This window comes from Oncorhynchus kisutch, linkage group LG7 (genome assembly GCF_002021735.2).
Source record: "Oncorhynchus kisutch isolate 150728-3 linkage group LG7, Okis_V2, whole genome shotgun sequence".
Taxonomy (NCBI): Eukaryota; Metazoa; Chordata; class Actinopteri; order Salmoniformes; family Salmonidae; genus Oncorhynchus; species Oncorhynchus kisutch.
In genome coordinates, this window is record NC_034180.2 from 17,621,490 (window position 1) to 17,637,646 (window position 16,157).

Consider the following 16,157-nt stretch of genomic DNA (forward strand, 5'->3'; position numbering starts at 1 on the left):
GTTAAACAGTATAAATAAATAGCTCATGTAAAAATGGGTGCGCACACCCCTGCCTGTCTGTCCTCTTGTTACCAGTCCTGCCCTGATGAATGTGTTCCTTCTGGAGGTGCACCACTCCCTAAGCCTGGCCTCTGAAATGTACCAGGCCCTGACCCAGGCTCACACTGAGCTCTGCCAGCTCTACCGTGCCAGGGGGGTGACTGAGAGAGTCACCCTGGAACAGAGACTCCTACAGCGGGCTCTGCAGCACTGGCACTCCCTGGATCCTCCCGGGGCCTACTATAGCTCTCAAACTCAAAAGGATGTGAGTCGAGTATCTCCCTCACATTCGAGGGAGTCGAGTATCTCCCTCACACTGATATGCTGCACCTGCCACTTGAGAAGTTCTAATTGTAAAAATTATATTTTCTTAATTGACTCACCTGTGTAAATAAAGGTTAAAAAAACACGGAATCTATATCAATATTGTTATGTGCAATGATTGCAAACAGATCGCAGCAGATTTTTTTTCTTTCGCTCCAGTTGTTTTCAGATGTTTTCATGGAGGACCCCTCCCTGGTCCGAGCGTTGGGGGTCTCTCTGATCAGGTCGGCTGAGGAGCAGGACATGAAGCAGGGGAAGGAGAAACAGTTCTTTGCTGTGGAAACCTTCGCCAAGCTGCTGGAGTTAGTCACCATCCGCCATCGCCTTATGGAGTCAGCAGCAGAGACTGCACATCTGGCACAGTTGAGTTGATTCTTCCTATATTGATTGTAGTTAGTTATTTCAGGGGTATGTACTGCAAGGGGTCTGCGATTTGTAAATCTTTTTTTGAATTCTGAATTGTATTATTATTATTTTATGAATATTGCTAGCTCCAGCAGACTACTACCGTGGATACCATTTTTATGTCTCTGCGTCCAGTATGATGGAAGTTTGAGATAGTTTCATGAGCCAATGCTTACTAGCTTTAGCGCAATGACTGGAAGTCTACAGGAACAGTTAGCATGCTAGCTATTCTTGTTCATTCGACTTTGAGGAAGTAGATAAAGGGCTTCATTGCCAAAATCTCAAACTATCCCTTTAATATGGAGGAAATAACATTTTTTTTTTCTGTAATGAAAATTCTTAGGCGAGCCGTCTAAGTGGTGATTTTCGGGATGGAAAAACAGTTTCAGGGTCAACCTAAATGACCAGAATTCGAAAGGCACTCGAAAATCTGAGCTATCTTTTTTTGCAGGTGCATGGTAACAGTTGAATAAGATGAGAAAAAATAAGAAACACGCACACTGCTCTTGCAGTGATACTAGCAAGAGCAGCTTTACGTATCAGCTTCAAGGCCATGCAGAAAAGATATTGAACTATATATATATATACACTACCGTTCAAAAGTTTGGGGTCACTTAGAAATGTCCTTGTTTTCCATGAAAACATACATGAAATGAGTTGCAGAATTAATAGGAAATATAGTCAAGACGTTGACAAGGTTATAAATAATGATTTTTAATTGAAATAATAATTGTGTCCTTCAAACTTCGCTTTCGTCAAAGAATCCTCCATTTGCAGCAATTACAGCCTTGCAGACCTTTGGCATTCTAGTTGTCAATTTGTTGAGGTAATCTGAAGAGATTTCACTCCATGCTTCCTGAAGCACCACCCACAAGTTGGATTGGCTTGACAACAGCTCAATAGGGTTGAGATCGGGTGACTGCTGGCCACTCCATTGTAGACAGAATACCAGCTGACTGCTTCTTCCCTAAATAGTTCTTGCATAGTTTGGAGCTGGGACCTTGTCTTGTTGTAGTGATTGTCTTGTTGTAGGAGGAAATTGGCTCCAACTAAGTCCACAGGGTATGGCATGGCGTTGCAAAATGGAGTGATAGCCTTCCTTCTTCAAGATCCCTTTTACCCTGTACAAATCTCTCACTTTACCAGCACCAAAGCACCCCCAGACCATCACATTGCCTCCGCCATACTTGACAGATGGCGTCAAGCACTTCTCCAGCATCTTTTCATTTTTTCTGCGTCTCACGAAGTTCTTCTTTGTGATCCGACCACCTCAAACTTAGAGATCCATCTGTCCATAACACTTTTTTCCAATCTTCTTCTGCCCAGTGTCTGTGATCTTAATCTTTTATTTGCCAGTCTGAGATATGGCATTTTCTTTGCAACTCTGCCTAGAAGGCCAGCATCCTGGAGTCGCGTCTTCACTGTTGACGTTGAGACTGGTGTTTTGCTGGTACTATTTAATTTTAATGAAGCTCTAATATACTTGTCCTCATGCTCAGTTGTGCACCGGGGCCTCCCACTCCTCTTTCTATTCTGGTTAGAAACCGTTTGCGCTGTTCTGTGAAGGGAGTAGTACTGTACACAGCGTTGTACGAGATTTCTTTCTTGGCAATTTCTCGCATGGAATTTTTCAGAACAGGAATAGACTGACGAGTTCCAGAAGAAAGTTCTTTGCTTCTGGCCATTTTGAGCCTGCCATCGAACCCAAAAATGCTGATGCTCCAGATACTCAACTAGTCTAAAGAAGGCCAGTTTTATTGCTTCTTTAATCAGTACAACAGTTTTCAGCTGTGCCAACATAATTGCAAAAGTGTTTTCTAATACTCAATTAGCCTTTTAAAATGATCAACTTAGATTAGCTAACACAACGTGCTATTGGAACACAGGAGGGATGTTTGCTGATAATGGGCCTCTGTACACCTATGTAGATATTCCATTCAAAATCTGCCGTTTCCAGCTACAATAGTCATTTACACCATTAACAATGTCTACACTGTATTTCTGATCAATTTGATGTTATTTTAATGGACAAGAAATGCTTTTCTTTCAAAAACAAGGGCATTTCTAAGTGAACCCAAACTTTTGAACGGTAGTGTATATATTAAATGATACCATCTTTGAGAACTAACAACCAAAGAAAAGCTAGACAGTCAGGGAGAATAACATAAAAAAAAGGGCATTCAACCCACATGCCCATTGATTTTGTTATAACGTTTGAGCAGAGGAAAACAGCATTAGCCATGGCAAAATGCATATAATTGCAGGAAATTAGATTTTAAACTACATTACGCTGAGATTATCGTCACTGTATTTGCAGGCTTTGAGGTAAGTGTTACTAAATGTGTTTATGGTATAAAATGTCCATTCTGTAGTGTTTATATTATGGTCTGACTCTCCTAGGTTATACAAAACACAAGCTCTGGAGCTGGGCTTTGATGAGTTCCACCTGTATGTGCGCCCGGAGCAGTTTGAGTTTGCTGTCCAGAGAGACAAGGCAGAGCATAGACCTCTGTTTGTTACGGCACTACTGCAGGACGACAGCTGTTTGGACAGGTACCCTCCTTACCCTGTTACGCTGCTAACATAGATAGATGTGCAGCTACCTTCTTTTTCTTTCTTAGTAAATTGTATATCTACAGTAGGTCTTGAAAAATAAGGGAACTATTAACAATTCACTTTTTTGACAATGTAACGCTAATGCTTAAAACAATCATAAAAAACCTTCTTCTCATGGACTAAAAGTCATATTCACTCCACATTTGGTCTTTGGACTCCTCACAATAATAACCCCTAAAGAGTTTGAGAAAATAACGTTGATGCATTCAAATGACCACACTATACCACACTATACGCTAATTTGCTCAAATATGCAAGAAATACTTCAAAAATCTTCTTCTCATGAACCGTAGACCAAATTACACCCAATTCTGATTGTAGGCCAATGGTACATGTCTTAACTTAGTTTGAGAAAAGCTAAGGGATTGGTCAAAGGATGGCTGAGGTATTAAAATTCACTCCTGATGTTGCATTTAGACTCATGAGTTCCTACATGATAGAGCGCTGGCTTTGTTATCCATCTGATCATGTGTCCTTTCTGTCATCCTGTGAACCCTATTTATTGCTGCTCGCAGCTATATTCTTATGTTTGTTATTCCCGACTCCTGTAGGTACACTCCATCTAAGTTTCCACTGAGCATCCAGGAGCTTGATGAGAACCAGATTGGAAAATTCAGCTTCTACTCTGAAGAGACAGTAGTGCATGTAAGGTCAACTGAGACTTTGGGCCTGATTCAGAGTTGAGATAAGAGGGCACAACCTTTTGTGTAAATCAATGTCAAGAGAGAGTCCTGCCTTTTTATGAAGCGATCTTATAGCTGTTACCCATTATGATTCACACTTGATCTTATAGGGGTCACCTCAGTCCAGGTCTTCTCTCTCCAGCTCATGAATAGGTCAGCCATAGAGAACCTGCAGGTGACCCTGGCCTGTCAGGTGACTCAGAAGAACGCTCTGATTGGTGCAGTGAAGCAGGCGTGTCTATGTTATTGGTCAGAGACTTTCACAGGCTCTTCAGAGGTACCTTACATCACTACACATATACTTTAATCCAGTGGCCTGTTTGCTGGGATCAAATTACTTATCTTTCTCTCTCTTTGATTTAGGCGGTTCTTTGTTCTAGTGGCGATGCAAGCTCCTTAGCTAAGCAGGGTCCCAAAGTTCGCAAAGATACAAGGGAACCAAAGATAACTGGTGCAGGAACCAGGGAGAGGTGAGTTGGAGGGTCAATGAAGGCCATGTTTTGTAATTATCAATATTATTACAGTTAAATATAATTATTATGTCATGTGATTTGACTGTTGTGTTTGTTCAGGCTGACCGAGGCGTTTGTCTCCATCCAGCTGGAGAAAGTGGGTCCACGAGATGAGATGTTGAACTCTTTCGTAAAGAGGAGACAGATCATGGGTGTTGTGATGATGAACCCTGTAAGTGAAATGTCATAGAGGTCAGAGGGGGCAGGGGCTATGTTGGATCTCAGATATTACTGTTTGATTGTTTACCTTCATGACCTTCTCTTTCACCGCAGGATGAAGTAGCAAAAATCAAGAGGAGGCTGATTATTGAGTTCTGTCGAAAGTATGTACATCTGTAGTAGAAGTTGACGATCATGATTGCCATGTTCAGACATGCTAAAGTGAAGCTTCCTTGCATGACTCATTTGGAAGTGTTTATTCACAGGAGACCCGATTGTTTCATCACATTTTGGGGACTTTATTTCCCTGAAGTTTGACTTTCCTCCAGGTGTACCTGTAACATGTTGTCTGTGTCTGTCAACTTTTTCCTAGATTCAGTTTGCGCATGTCCCAGTGTTGTGTGAGAGGGCAGATTATAGGCCTGTACCACAGCCTGACCACCTTACTGGACGAGCTGCCAGACATCCGCCAGTCCCACTTCCTGATTGGCCAGGACCATGAGTTGAAAAGCGATATGGACTCAGGACTAGGTGTTCGCCCTGACCCAAGGTAAGACCAGTGTGAGAGAGTGTTTTGTAGCATGAAATTCAGGGATGTAGTGGTAAAAAAAATAGGTGGGTAAACATCCACTACATCAATGATCATATAAGAATACGTGCTTCAGAAAACCTTGCATATGTTGACAGAGAGAATATTTTAGGAGTGTGAAGACACCCTGTGGTAGTGTATTTACTCAGAGATGATTTTTGTTCCACTTGGTTGGACAGGAAGTTCCAGCGGCGTCCCAGGCGCTTGCTGTCAGCCGACGGCAGAATTTTCCTCAACCTGTGGTTCCTCCCCCACTACACTGAGGTTCTCCTCATGTTCAGAACCCTGGAGGACTCGGTGAGAGGTTCTAACCTGCTTTACATTGTGTTAACCTACAGATGGACACAGACACATGCATGGAGGAGTGGATTCAAATTAGATTTTGTGATATCAGTCAAAAAACAAAACCATGGCCTTGCTACGTCTCTGTCTATCTTTCCTGTATGCAAATGAAAACTAAATCCAGAACAATGGAATGTTTCTAAGACTCTAGAGCAGGGTTTCCTAACTGGCGGTTTTATTTGGCCACATACGTTTTCGGGGGATTTTAAAATTTAAAATTTAACATTTTTATTGGTGGATATAAAAGACTGTAGAAACACCAGGAAATCAACTCCAAGTGATTTTAATTTAGGAGATCTGTTCCCAAGTACTCCCACTCATAACAGAGAGACACGTGATCGTATGCAAACGTGAGCAAGGTTTGAAATCGTTATCTTTTAGTCAAATATTAAATCTGTTTGGGTTTATTGCGGTCTACAAACGATTTGTAATTATGTTCTGGGCCCCCCGACCTTCCGCAAAAAAAATAAAAAAATAAGCCTTTTGGCTGAATCTAGTTGGTGATCTCGGCATAGAGCACGTTTATCTTTATCTTGAACTGGTTTCCTTTTGTTGCATTACAGGCATGTTGCCGGGCTCTTCACCATAGTCTGGAGATAGTCTCTGCCCTGCATGACATCATCTATTACCTGGTCAGTTTCGCCCGACTGGGGAACCCAGGAGTCTTCAGCTCCAAGAGAGGAGGAGGAGCAGGAGGGGGAGAGCTGACAGCTGACTGGGGCGGCGCTGAAGGCATCGGTATGCATTAGTCATAAACAGACCCGTGGTTCCAATGCCTCAGTGGGTTAAATCATGGTGCAGGATTGTGAGTTTGATTTCCCGCATCGAACACATGTACTATCTGTGTCACTGTTGACAGTTCTGTAAGTCACATTGGAGGAAAGCATCCGCTAAATGACAATGCTGTTATTGTTAAGGTGCGGAGCTGTGGGAGATCCAGAAACAGGTTGACTCTCTTTGTGACCCTGGTAGCCCTGAGGCTGTGGGTCGCCTGCTTCAACTACGGAGACACGTGCTCTTCTTGCAGTACGACACCGCTGTGAGGCACCTCATCAGGTGAGTGGAGAAAGGTAGAAGATGTTGATATATGCCATCAGTGAGCTGGTTTAGATAAGTGTAATGGAGTATGAGGGTTCCTAGCATAAGAACCAGACCTTGGTCAAATACATTATGTGTCAACAACTTTCAAACGCTTGAGCTTGATTTAGCTAAATCAGTTCAATGGGACCAATGGAAATCAAAAGTGAAAACACAAAGTATTTGATATGCTCTCTCTCTCTCTCTCTCTCTCTCTCTCTCAGAGAGGCGTTTCTCTCCTCTGGTAACATTGTAGCCTATCAGAGCGTGAGTGACAACATGGGACACGCCCTCCCTGCACTGAGTGATAGCGTCAGAACCAATCACAGTTCTCTACTGTCTTTACCAGAGCCAATGGAGCCTCACAGCCCCCGGGTTTGTTATAAAGTTTACACTTCTAAACCCCAGACAGTGTTTGTGTTACTATCCAGAGTAAATGGGAAACACAGTATAGTTAATGCTACTTTCTACTGCTCAGGCAAGGTTGTACTCTTAGACAATTGTGAGGTCATCATGTATTTGTGCTCTCTAGGCTCAAAGGATGTACCCATGGAGAAGTTTTCTGGTGTGTCATGGATTGCACTCTGTAGACATCTGGGGCATCCCACCCATTGAGTACTGCATGCAGGTAGACTTCTACTCTCCTTTATGATATTTCTTGTTTTTCCGTTCTTACTAGCAAGTGATTTAGCAAATAGAGGCAACTAGAAATGATAGTGATTGTTTTATCTATTTTGATTGAATGAATTGTAAGCTGCTCTGGATAAGAGTATCTATGATGCTAAATGACTATATTGTGGGTGTTCATGGTCTTATGCTGCTTGTAATCCAGCTGTGTCTGAGTGGGCTGGGTGACCGCAGCAGGATGGAGGCCAATGGAGCGATCCTGGGCGTGTCTCTACTAATGGAGGATGTCCTGAACAGCGGAGGGAGAGGGGCAGCACCGCTACGTCTCCATGACAACAAGGCCGGGGACTCACGTGGAAAGCCCGAGGAAGTATATTTACATACGTGTTAGAAGATCTTTTCTTTGGGGTGTGTTAAAATATATGGGTTACTAGGTACATAGTTGCATTCAAAACACATGGAGGCCTAAACATGTATGTAACATCTATGTTTATCATCAGAAAAAGCACCTTGTAAGCAACGCTGTGAACAGTTTTATTTTTGTTGCACTGGCTGACAGTATTGTGTCTTAATACTAGGAGGATGGTAGCAGTGTGGATAACAGTGTTGATGAAGAAGAGAAGGGGATCTCCTCTGCTCCCCTCCAGGACCCTCTCCAGGTGCTGTCTGTGTTAAAGGGTTTCCTGCTCCTCACCAAACAGCTGGAGGTGTTTAAGGAGAGCTGGGGAAGGCGACAGCTAGGGGTGGAACAGATCAATACCATGAAGATCCACAGGCACTTCTCAAGACTCTACAGGTTAGTTAGTATTGCCCATGAAAAAGTTTTTACTTGATGTGATATTCTGACATACCATGCAATACACATTTCTTAATTCCATTCTTAGACTTTTAGATTGTATTGTATTGTTGGGAATTGTTAGATACTACTGCACTGTTGGAGCTAGGAACACAAGCATTTCGCTACACCCGCAATAACATCTGCTCAATATGTGTATGTGACCAATAAAATGTGATTTGAATACATGGGGGGGGGGGGGGGGGGGGGGGGGATTATATCAGGGTTTGTGAATAGTGATGGATAAGCAACAGCGACATTAACAAACTTTCACATAGAAAGGATTGTTCCTTGTTTATCAAAACCAAGTCATTTTAATCCTGACTGTGAGATGATGTCGTCTCATCGTTAATATGTAGCTCAGTGGGTCTCATGCTTCTACATTTCAGAGCAGACATCCAGTACCCAAGTATGAGAGCCCTGGCTCAAAAGATGGGTAAAGAGAAGGACTTTGAGGCTCTGCTGTCTGACAGCCAGCCTCTACTGCCTCCTGCAGGAGCTTCCGAGGTTCACATCAAGAGATTCCAAGTACTGTACTACTGCAGCACACCATGATAGCTCACTCACACCCCTGACCTCTATTGGAATATTTTAACACGGTTTAGTCGGAACTAGAAGCACAAGCATTTCGCTACACTCGCAATAACATCAGCTAACCATGTGTATGTGACCAATACAATTGGATTTGTTTTAGTTTAGGTAGAGAGTAAAATGTACACTGAGTGTACAAAACATTAAGGACACCTTCCTAATATTGAGTTGCGGCTCCCTTTATAACAGCCTCAATTTGTCAGGGCATGGGCTCTACAAGGTGTCGAAAGCGTTCCACAGCAATGCTGGCCCATGTTGACTCCAATGTGTCCAATTGGCTGGATGTCCTTTGGGTGGTTCCGTGTGGCTCAGTTGGTTGAGCATGGCGCATGCAACGCTAGGGTTGTGGGTTTGATTACCACAGTGGACCAGTATAAAAATGTATGAAGTCGCTCTGGATAAGAGCATCTGCTAAAATGTAAAAGTGGGTTGTGGACTATTCTTGATACACACGGGAAACTGATGAGTGTGAAAAAAACCCAGCAGTGTTGCAGTTCTTGACACAAACTGGTGCGCCTGGCACCTATTATCATACCCTGTTCAAAGGCACTTACATCTTTTGTCTTGCTCATTCACTTTCTGAATGGCACACATACACAATCCATATCTCAATTGTCTCCAGGCTTAAAAATAATGATTGAACCTGTCTCCTGCCCTTCATCTACACTGATTGAAGTGGATTTAACTGGGGACGTCAATAAGGGATCATAGCTTTCACCTGGATTCACCTGGTCAGTCTGTCATAGAAAGAGCAGGTATTCCTAATGTTTTGTACACTCAGTGTACGTGATCCAACTGTTAACTTGAGTGTTTTATCAAAACGTACGCACATAATGTCTGATGGACATAAAAGCCACTGTATTCGTGTAACAATCCATATACCGTAGTAGTCTGGGATCCAAACTGAAGCCACGCTACGTTTCACTATTGTTTCACTTCATGAAATAAAGCCTTGATTGAGGTTGATTCTACCTTTTTTTTGCCATTCGTGCTGTTGTCTGTGCCTAACCATGTTTGTGCTGCTACCATGTTGTGCTACTGCCATGTTGTGTTGCTACCATGTTATGTTGTTGTCATGTTGTGTTGCTACCATGTTCTGTTGTCGTGTTGTGTTGCTGCCATGTTGTGTTGTTGTCGCAGGTCTCTCTTTATGTCGTGTTTAGCGGTGTCTCTCTTTTCATGATGTGTGTTTTGTCCTGCATTTTTTACTTGGAATCCCAGCCCCCTTCCCCACAGGAGGCGTTTTGCCTCTTGGCAGGCCGTCATTGTAAATAATGATTTGTTCTTAAATGAACTTCCCTAGTTAAATAAAGGTTAAATACAATTGTTTTTTTTTTAAAGGTTGGAACCCAGACTAGTCGAGTAGTGCTACAGACTGAGGAACAGGTTATAAATTGTGTAATGAAAATGAGGATAAACATGAACATTGGTTTCTCTGTTGACTCTATGCATGGTGGCTCAATCAGTTTCTACGGACTGAGCAATAGGTTATATCTGTAATATGGCAAACAAGATGATGAGGAACATCTCATTGAGTCTGTGCATGGTGCCTCAGTTGCTCAGGCTGCTGGAGAGTACGGAGTGCGATATGATCCGAGCGGTACAGAGGAGGATCACGAGAGAGCTGACCCTGGTGATTTCAGAGCGGGCACGCCAAGACACAGGCCTCCCCACAGGTACACCACCCACCTCTCAGGATGTCTCACGAAGACAGTAACCAATGTTGGATCTGGATTTCTGTTGTTGTCCTTTAAAACATTTGAAGATGTTTACATTTTACTGTTACATCACAAACAGGTTAAACAGCTACGAGTATGAGTCGAAAGATTCTAGGTGTAATGGTTGACTAATCACTGTTACGACTGTTGTCCAGAGTTGTGGAAGCAAGGCCCCATGAAGCACAGTCTGTCCCCAGAGAGACCTCAGTTAGTGGAGCGCTTCACCCAGCAGCTGATGGAGTGTGCTGAGCAGACAGAGGAGGGACAGGTGAGAAACCCAACACAGAATGGACAGACAGGCAAGACAATAGCCCTACAACAATGGGTAGCAGTGTGGTCCTTTTTCTCAGAAAAAAAATAATTAAAAATTGGCAGTCACAGGTTCATAGGTTCCAAGCACCAAGAACGTGAGAACAGTTTCATGACAAACATATATGTTATACGTCTCCTTGCCAGCTGACCTTCTCCGCGGCCCACCTCCAGCGGTGTCTGTCCACTCTGGGCCGCTCTGTGATGGAGAGAGAACGCAGCAGCTTCCTCCTCTACTCCCAGTTCTATGAACAGATCTTACAGCAGGAGAGCCAGCTGCTCTACCGCAGAGAACAGGTATCCTACTCTACTGTACTTCAGCAGTTCAGCGCATAAGACGTGTGTCAAGATATGCAATGCCTTTTTTCCATTGGTAATACAATATATGTGTGAACGACTGGGATTAGAACCTCTGGGAGATAAACGCTAGTCTTCCGGTGTCGGGCAAGGTTAGTTATCACGTGAGCAGGGTTCCAAACCCGGTTTGATTCCGGGGCTTTATACCATTCATTTGCTAAACTGCACACAAACGTATATTTAAGTTCTTGCTTCTTTCTCTCTGTACAATATTTGTCCTGCAGGATGTGAAGAACCTTGAGGCGTCCCAGTCCCAGACCATCAACCTTTACAGCGAGGTCAGTGGGCTCTGTCGTGGGATGATGTTGCAGACCACAGCCCTGCGTACCCGTGTCACCCAACTGGAGGAGGAACAGAGAGGTCTGGAGCAGCAGATTAGCCTAAAATACAGACAGCGCTATGACTCCCTGGTCCGACAACTTTTCTCCACCTGCATTCAACTGAAGGTACGAAACGCTTTTATCATAACGGTAACTATCTAAAGCCTGAAGGTATAATGCATTATGATGCTGTTAGAATGCATTATAAGACTTGATATAAGCATGTATGAGCACCTTATAGTCTCTTAGTATCACCTCATAATGATCCTGACTAACTTTGATCCACAATAACTGGTTAATTTGGAAAATAGTTGGTGTTTGGTCGCATCGTACTTTTGACCATATCACTGCCATGCTAAAAGCACCATAACGCACACCCTCTCGTCTTTTTACTTTATTGTTTACTTGGATGGATCGCAGGCCAGGCTTGATGGGTACCATGTGCGAATGGACCAGGATGTTACTCAGCTGGTGAGCAAAGTGAGGAGAGAGGGAGTGGATAACATCATCAAGCTGAAGAAGTTTGGCTCCACTAAAGGCAATGAAGCTCTTCTTACGACACAGTCGGAGGTGAGACGATTGGGGCCCAAAGTTGTTTTCGAAGCAAGTCACTGAATTGTGACTCAGTTGTTTACAGAATTATTGAATTCATGACTAACAGATATTCTCTCCCTTAATCTTTCTTCTTCTTCTCCTCCATCAGAAGCAGGAGCTCCATGACCTGAGCATGGAGAACAGTCTGCTGACTGGCCTGCTGTCTAAGGTGAAGGCACTGGGCCACTGGAGACAGGTGGTTGGACAGGGGAAGCTGCACCGTAGATTGCTCCACAGCCAGCAGGTACGGTTAGGAGGATTGGAAAGGAGTGTCCCCAAAATCACACAAGTGTATTGACTTGCAATGACCGTGACATCACAGTTGTTTTATGATTTGACCTACTTAAGTTGAATGCACAGATGTTAACCTGTGCATAAGAACCTCTGCTAAATGATTGTAATATGAATACAAATGTACAGACTCATATGGATTGCACCAGAATGGCTGTGGCTTTTCATGTTTTTTTGCTGACGTTTTGTGTGACTGTGACTTGTGTTGTGTCTAGAGGGAGATGTCCTGTCAGAGGGAGGCACTGCGAATGAAGATGATGTCAGAGGATGAAGTGATCGTACTGAAGCAGGAACTGGAAGTCACTCAGAGGGCCATGACACAGTGTCAGACGGAGTACAACCGCACCAAGAGACTGCTCACCAAACAGGTAGCTTAGCTATATCCTCACTCTGACTCATTCACATGCATTTCTTTCTACAACATTACAGATAACAAGTGGAATAAATCTTCACATTTTCTTCTCATTTTACATCATTGTAAATAATGTGATATTTTCTGTCATAGCCGATTTAATAACCAGATCTAGAGATATTTGCCTGTCTGGTCTGACAGTAGAGAGATTTTTATGCCCACAGAGCGCAGAGCTCCATGAGGTGAGGCATCACTCTGTTCAGGAGGTCCAGAGCAGACAGGAGCTGGACAGCTACCACCTGCAGAGCCTGGAGCAGCTGAGAGAGGGTGTGGGGGACAGAGACAGACAGCTCCAAGACCTCAGGACTCAGCTGGACAGGAGCAGCAGAGACAGACGGCTACTGAGACAACGCAGTGCCAAAGACATCAGACAGGTGACACTCGGTCTCATCCCTGCAGTACAAACACACCAACACATAATATAAAATGATCTGTTCTAGTATTACTAAAACAGACATCATCCGGCTTGGAGGACCATAAAACAGAGATGGATAATAACTTAAGTTCCCAGACTTTTAAACAATTACATTGTACACTGCTCAAAAGAATAAAGGGAACACTTAAACAACACAATGTAACTCCAAGTCAATCACACTTCTGTGAAATCAAACTGTCCACTTAGGAAGCAACACTGATTGTCACGGTCGTCCTCCTCTTCATCTGAAGAGGAGAGGCGAGAAGGATCGGAGGACCAAAATGCGGTGTGATATGTGCTCATCATGAATTTTAATAAAGAAAACACTGAACACTATACAAAAACAGTAAACAAAATAACAACCGTGAAGCTAATGCGAGCTGCGCTGAAACAAGCCATCAACATAGACAATCACCCACAAACAAACAGTGCAACCCAGGCTACCTAAGTATGATTCTCAATCAGAGACAACTGATGACACCTGCCTCTGATTGAGAACCATACTAGGCCGAAACATAGAAATCCCAAATCATAGAAAATCAAACATAGACTGCCCACCCAACTCACGCCCTGACCATACTAAATAAATACAAAACAAAGGAAATAAAGGTCAGAACGTGACACTGATGGACAATACATTTCACATGCTGTCGTGCAAATGGAATAGACAACAGGTGGAAATTATAGGCAATTAGCAAGACACCCCCAATAAAGGAGTGGTTCTGCAGGTGGTAACCACAGACCACTTCTCAGTTCCTATGCTTCCTGGCTGATGTTTTGGTCACTTTTGAATTCTGGCGGTGCTTTCACTCTAGTGGTAGCATGAGACGGAGTCTACAACCCACACAAGTGGCTCAGGTAGTGCAGCTCATCCAGGATAGCACATCAATGCGAGCTGTGGCAAGAAGGTTTGCTGTGTCTGTCAGCGTAGTGTCCAGAGCATGGAGGCGGTACCAGGAGACAGGCCAGTACATCAGGAGACGTGGAGGAGGCCGTAGGAGGGCAACAACCCAGCAGCAGGACCGCTACCTCTGCCTTTGTGCAAGGAGGAGCAGGAGGAGCACTGCCAGAGCCCTGCAAAATGACCTCCAGCAGGCCACAAATGTGCATGTGTCTGCTCAAACGGTCAGAAACAGACTCCATGAGGGTGGTATGAGGGCCCGACGTCCACAGGTGGGGGTTGTGCTTACAGCCCAACATCGTGCAGGACGTTTGGCATTTGCCAGAGAACACCAAGATTGGCAAATTCGCCACTGGCGTGCTGTGCTCTTCACAGATGAAAGCAGGTTCACACTGAGCACATGTGACAGACGTGACAGTCTGGAGACGCCGTGGAGTACGTTCTGCTGCCTGCAACATCCTCCAGCATAACCGGTTTGGCGGTGGGTCAGTCATGGTGTGGGGTGGCATTTCTTTGGGGGGCCGCACAGCCCTCTATGTGCTCGCCAGAGGTAGCCTGACTGCCATTAGGTACCGAGATGAGATCCTCAGACCCCTTGTGAGACCATATGCTGGTGCGGTTGGCCCTGGGTTCCTCCTAATGCAAGACAATGCTAGACCTCATGTGGCTGGAGTGTGTCAGCAGTTCCTGCAAGAGGAAGGCATTGATGCTATGGACTGGCCCTCCCGTTCACAAGACCTGAATCCAATTGAGCACATCTGGGACATCATGTCTTGCTCCATCCACCATCCATCGCACCACAGACTGTCCAGGAGTTGGCGGATGCTTTAGTCCATGTCTGGGAGGAGATCCCTCAGGAGACCATCCGCCACCTCATCAGGAGCATGCCCAGGCGTAGTAGGGAGGTCATACAGGCATGTGGAGGCCACACACACTACTGAGCCCCATTTTGACTTGTTTTAAGGACATTATATCAAAGTTGGATCAGCCTGTAGTGTGGTTTTCCACTTTAATTTTGAGTGTGACTCCAAATCCAGACCTCCATGGGTTGATAATTTTCATTTCCATTGATCATTTTTGTGTGATTTTGTTGTCAGCACATTCAACTATGTAAAGATGTGGGATGTGTTATTTTAGTCTTCCCTTTATTTTTTTGAGCAGTGTATGTGTCCCGTAGGTATAAACTTGGGCCCGGCCTTTCCTGGTCAGATTATATGGTCATGGAAAATCCCTGGCCCTGGGAATAACTTATCTAAATGTGTATATTCCCTGATGAAGGGAGCACATTTACTGTTAATTAGACAGAGCAAGTTTAATCATTGGTGTAATGGACATTAACCCAGGCACCCACTGTGGCTTTAGGTGAAGGGCCAGCTTCATCAGGAACGCAGCCTCAAACAGGAGGCTTTCCAGCGGGTGGACAAGCTGCAGAGCCAGGTAGAGGACGTAGAGACTGCTCTCTCCAGGTGTACCTACACAGCAGGTAATGGCTCAGCTTCAGTGTGTTCCACTCACTCCCTTTCCATACAGCAGTAACTTACTATGGCAATGGTTCTCCTGGCTCTGGGGACCCTAAGGGGGTGCACATTTTTGTTTTTGCCCTAGCACTACTACACCTGATTCTAATCATCAACTCGTCATCAGGCTTTGATGATTTGAATCAGGTGTGTGGTGCTAGTGCAAAGACACACCCCTTTGGGTCCAGAGGACCAGGATCGAGAACCACTACGCTATGCAGTTCTAGAGTAGTGTATGTGCCCAGTACAAAACATAATACACAGTTTAATGAATAACTCACTATGCTGCAGCTAGCCATTGATTCAGCCTGTGCTCGCTCTCAACAGGGCGACGCAAGACATCCTGTTACACTTTCCCTCACAACAGATCCAGCATCAGAAACCCAGAACACACTGGCCCACAGCAGGACGATAGCAAGAGGGATTCTACAACCCAGCTGGAGAGACCCAAAACAGTGAGTATCTCTTCTTGGCATATTACAGCCTAGTAACCAGTGAACTTTTCTGTGGCTTCGTTTCCCCAA

The 16,157-nt window shown here is 44.3% G+C and overlaps 1 protein-coding gene across 1 annotated transcript in view; it reads left to right on the forward strand.

The window, feature by feature from the left end:
• The window catches only part of si:ch73-242m19.1 (uncharacterized), a 28,422-nt gene that overhangs the window by 11,206 nt on the left and 1,059 nt on the right, over positions 1-16,157 (forward strand). Inside the window, exons 16-42 of the mRNA XM_031828236.1 lie at positions 31-304; positions 523-725; positions 3,169-3,321; positions 3,936-4,029; positions 4,210-4,344; positions 4,431-4,537; positions 4,640-4,751; positions 4,853-4,902; positions 5,112-5,288; positions 5,507-5,624; positions 6,233-6,407; positions 6,587-6,725; positions 6,971-7,121; positions 7,279-7,374; positions 7,579-7,743; positions 7,952-8,169; positions 8,598-8,736; positions 10,355-10,475; positions 10,673-10,785; positions 10,974-11,123; positions 11,408-11,629; positions 11,924-12,073; positions 12,207-12,341; positions 12,604-12,756; positions 12,965-13,174; positions 15,479-15,599; positions 15,961-16,088. Coding sequence (XP_031684096.1) covers positions 31-304; positions 523-725; positions 3,169-3,321; positions 3,936-4,029; positions 4,210-4,344; positions 4,431-4,537; positions 4,640-4,751; positions 4,853-4,902; positions 5,112-5,288; positions 5,507-5,624; positions 6,233-6,407; positions 6,587-6,725; positions 6,971-7,121; positions 7,279-7,374; positions 7,579-7,743; positions 7,952-8,169; positions 8,598-8,736; positions 10,355-10,475; positions 10,673-10,785; positions 10,974-11,123; positions 11,408-11,629; positions 11,924-12,073; positions 12,207-12,341; positions 12,604-12,756; positions 12,965-13,174; positions 15,479-15,599; positions 15,961-16,088 — 4,009 coding nt within the window. The remainder of the gene's footprint in view (positions 1-30; positions 305-522; positions 726-3,168; positions 3,322-3,935; positions 4,030-4,209; positions 4,345-4,430; positions 4,538-4,639; positions 4,752-4,852; positions 4,903-5,111; positions 5,289-5,506; positions 5,625-6,232; positions 6,408-6,586; positions 6,726-6,970; positions 7,122-7,278; positions 7,375-7,578; positions 7,744-7,951; positions 8,170-8,597; positions 8,737-10,354; positions 10,476-10,672; positions 10,786-10,973; positions 11,124-11,407; positions 11,630-11,923; positions 12,074-12,206; positions 12,342-12,603; positions 12,757-12,964; positions 13,175-15,478; positions 15,600-15,960; positions 16,089-16,157) is intronic.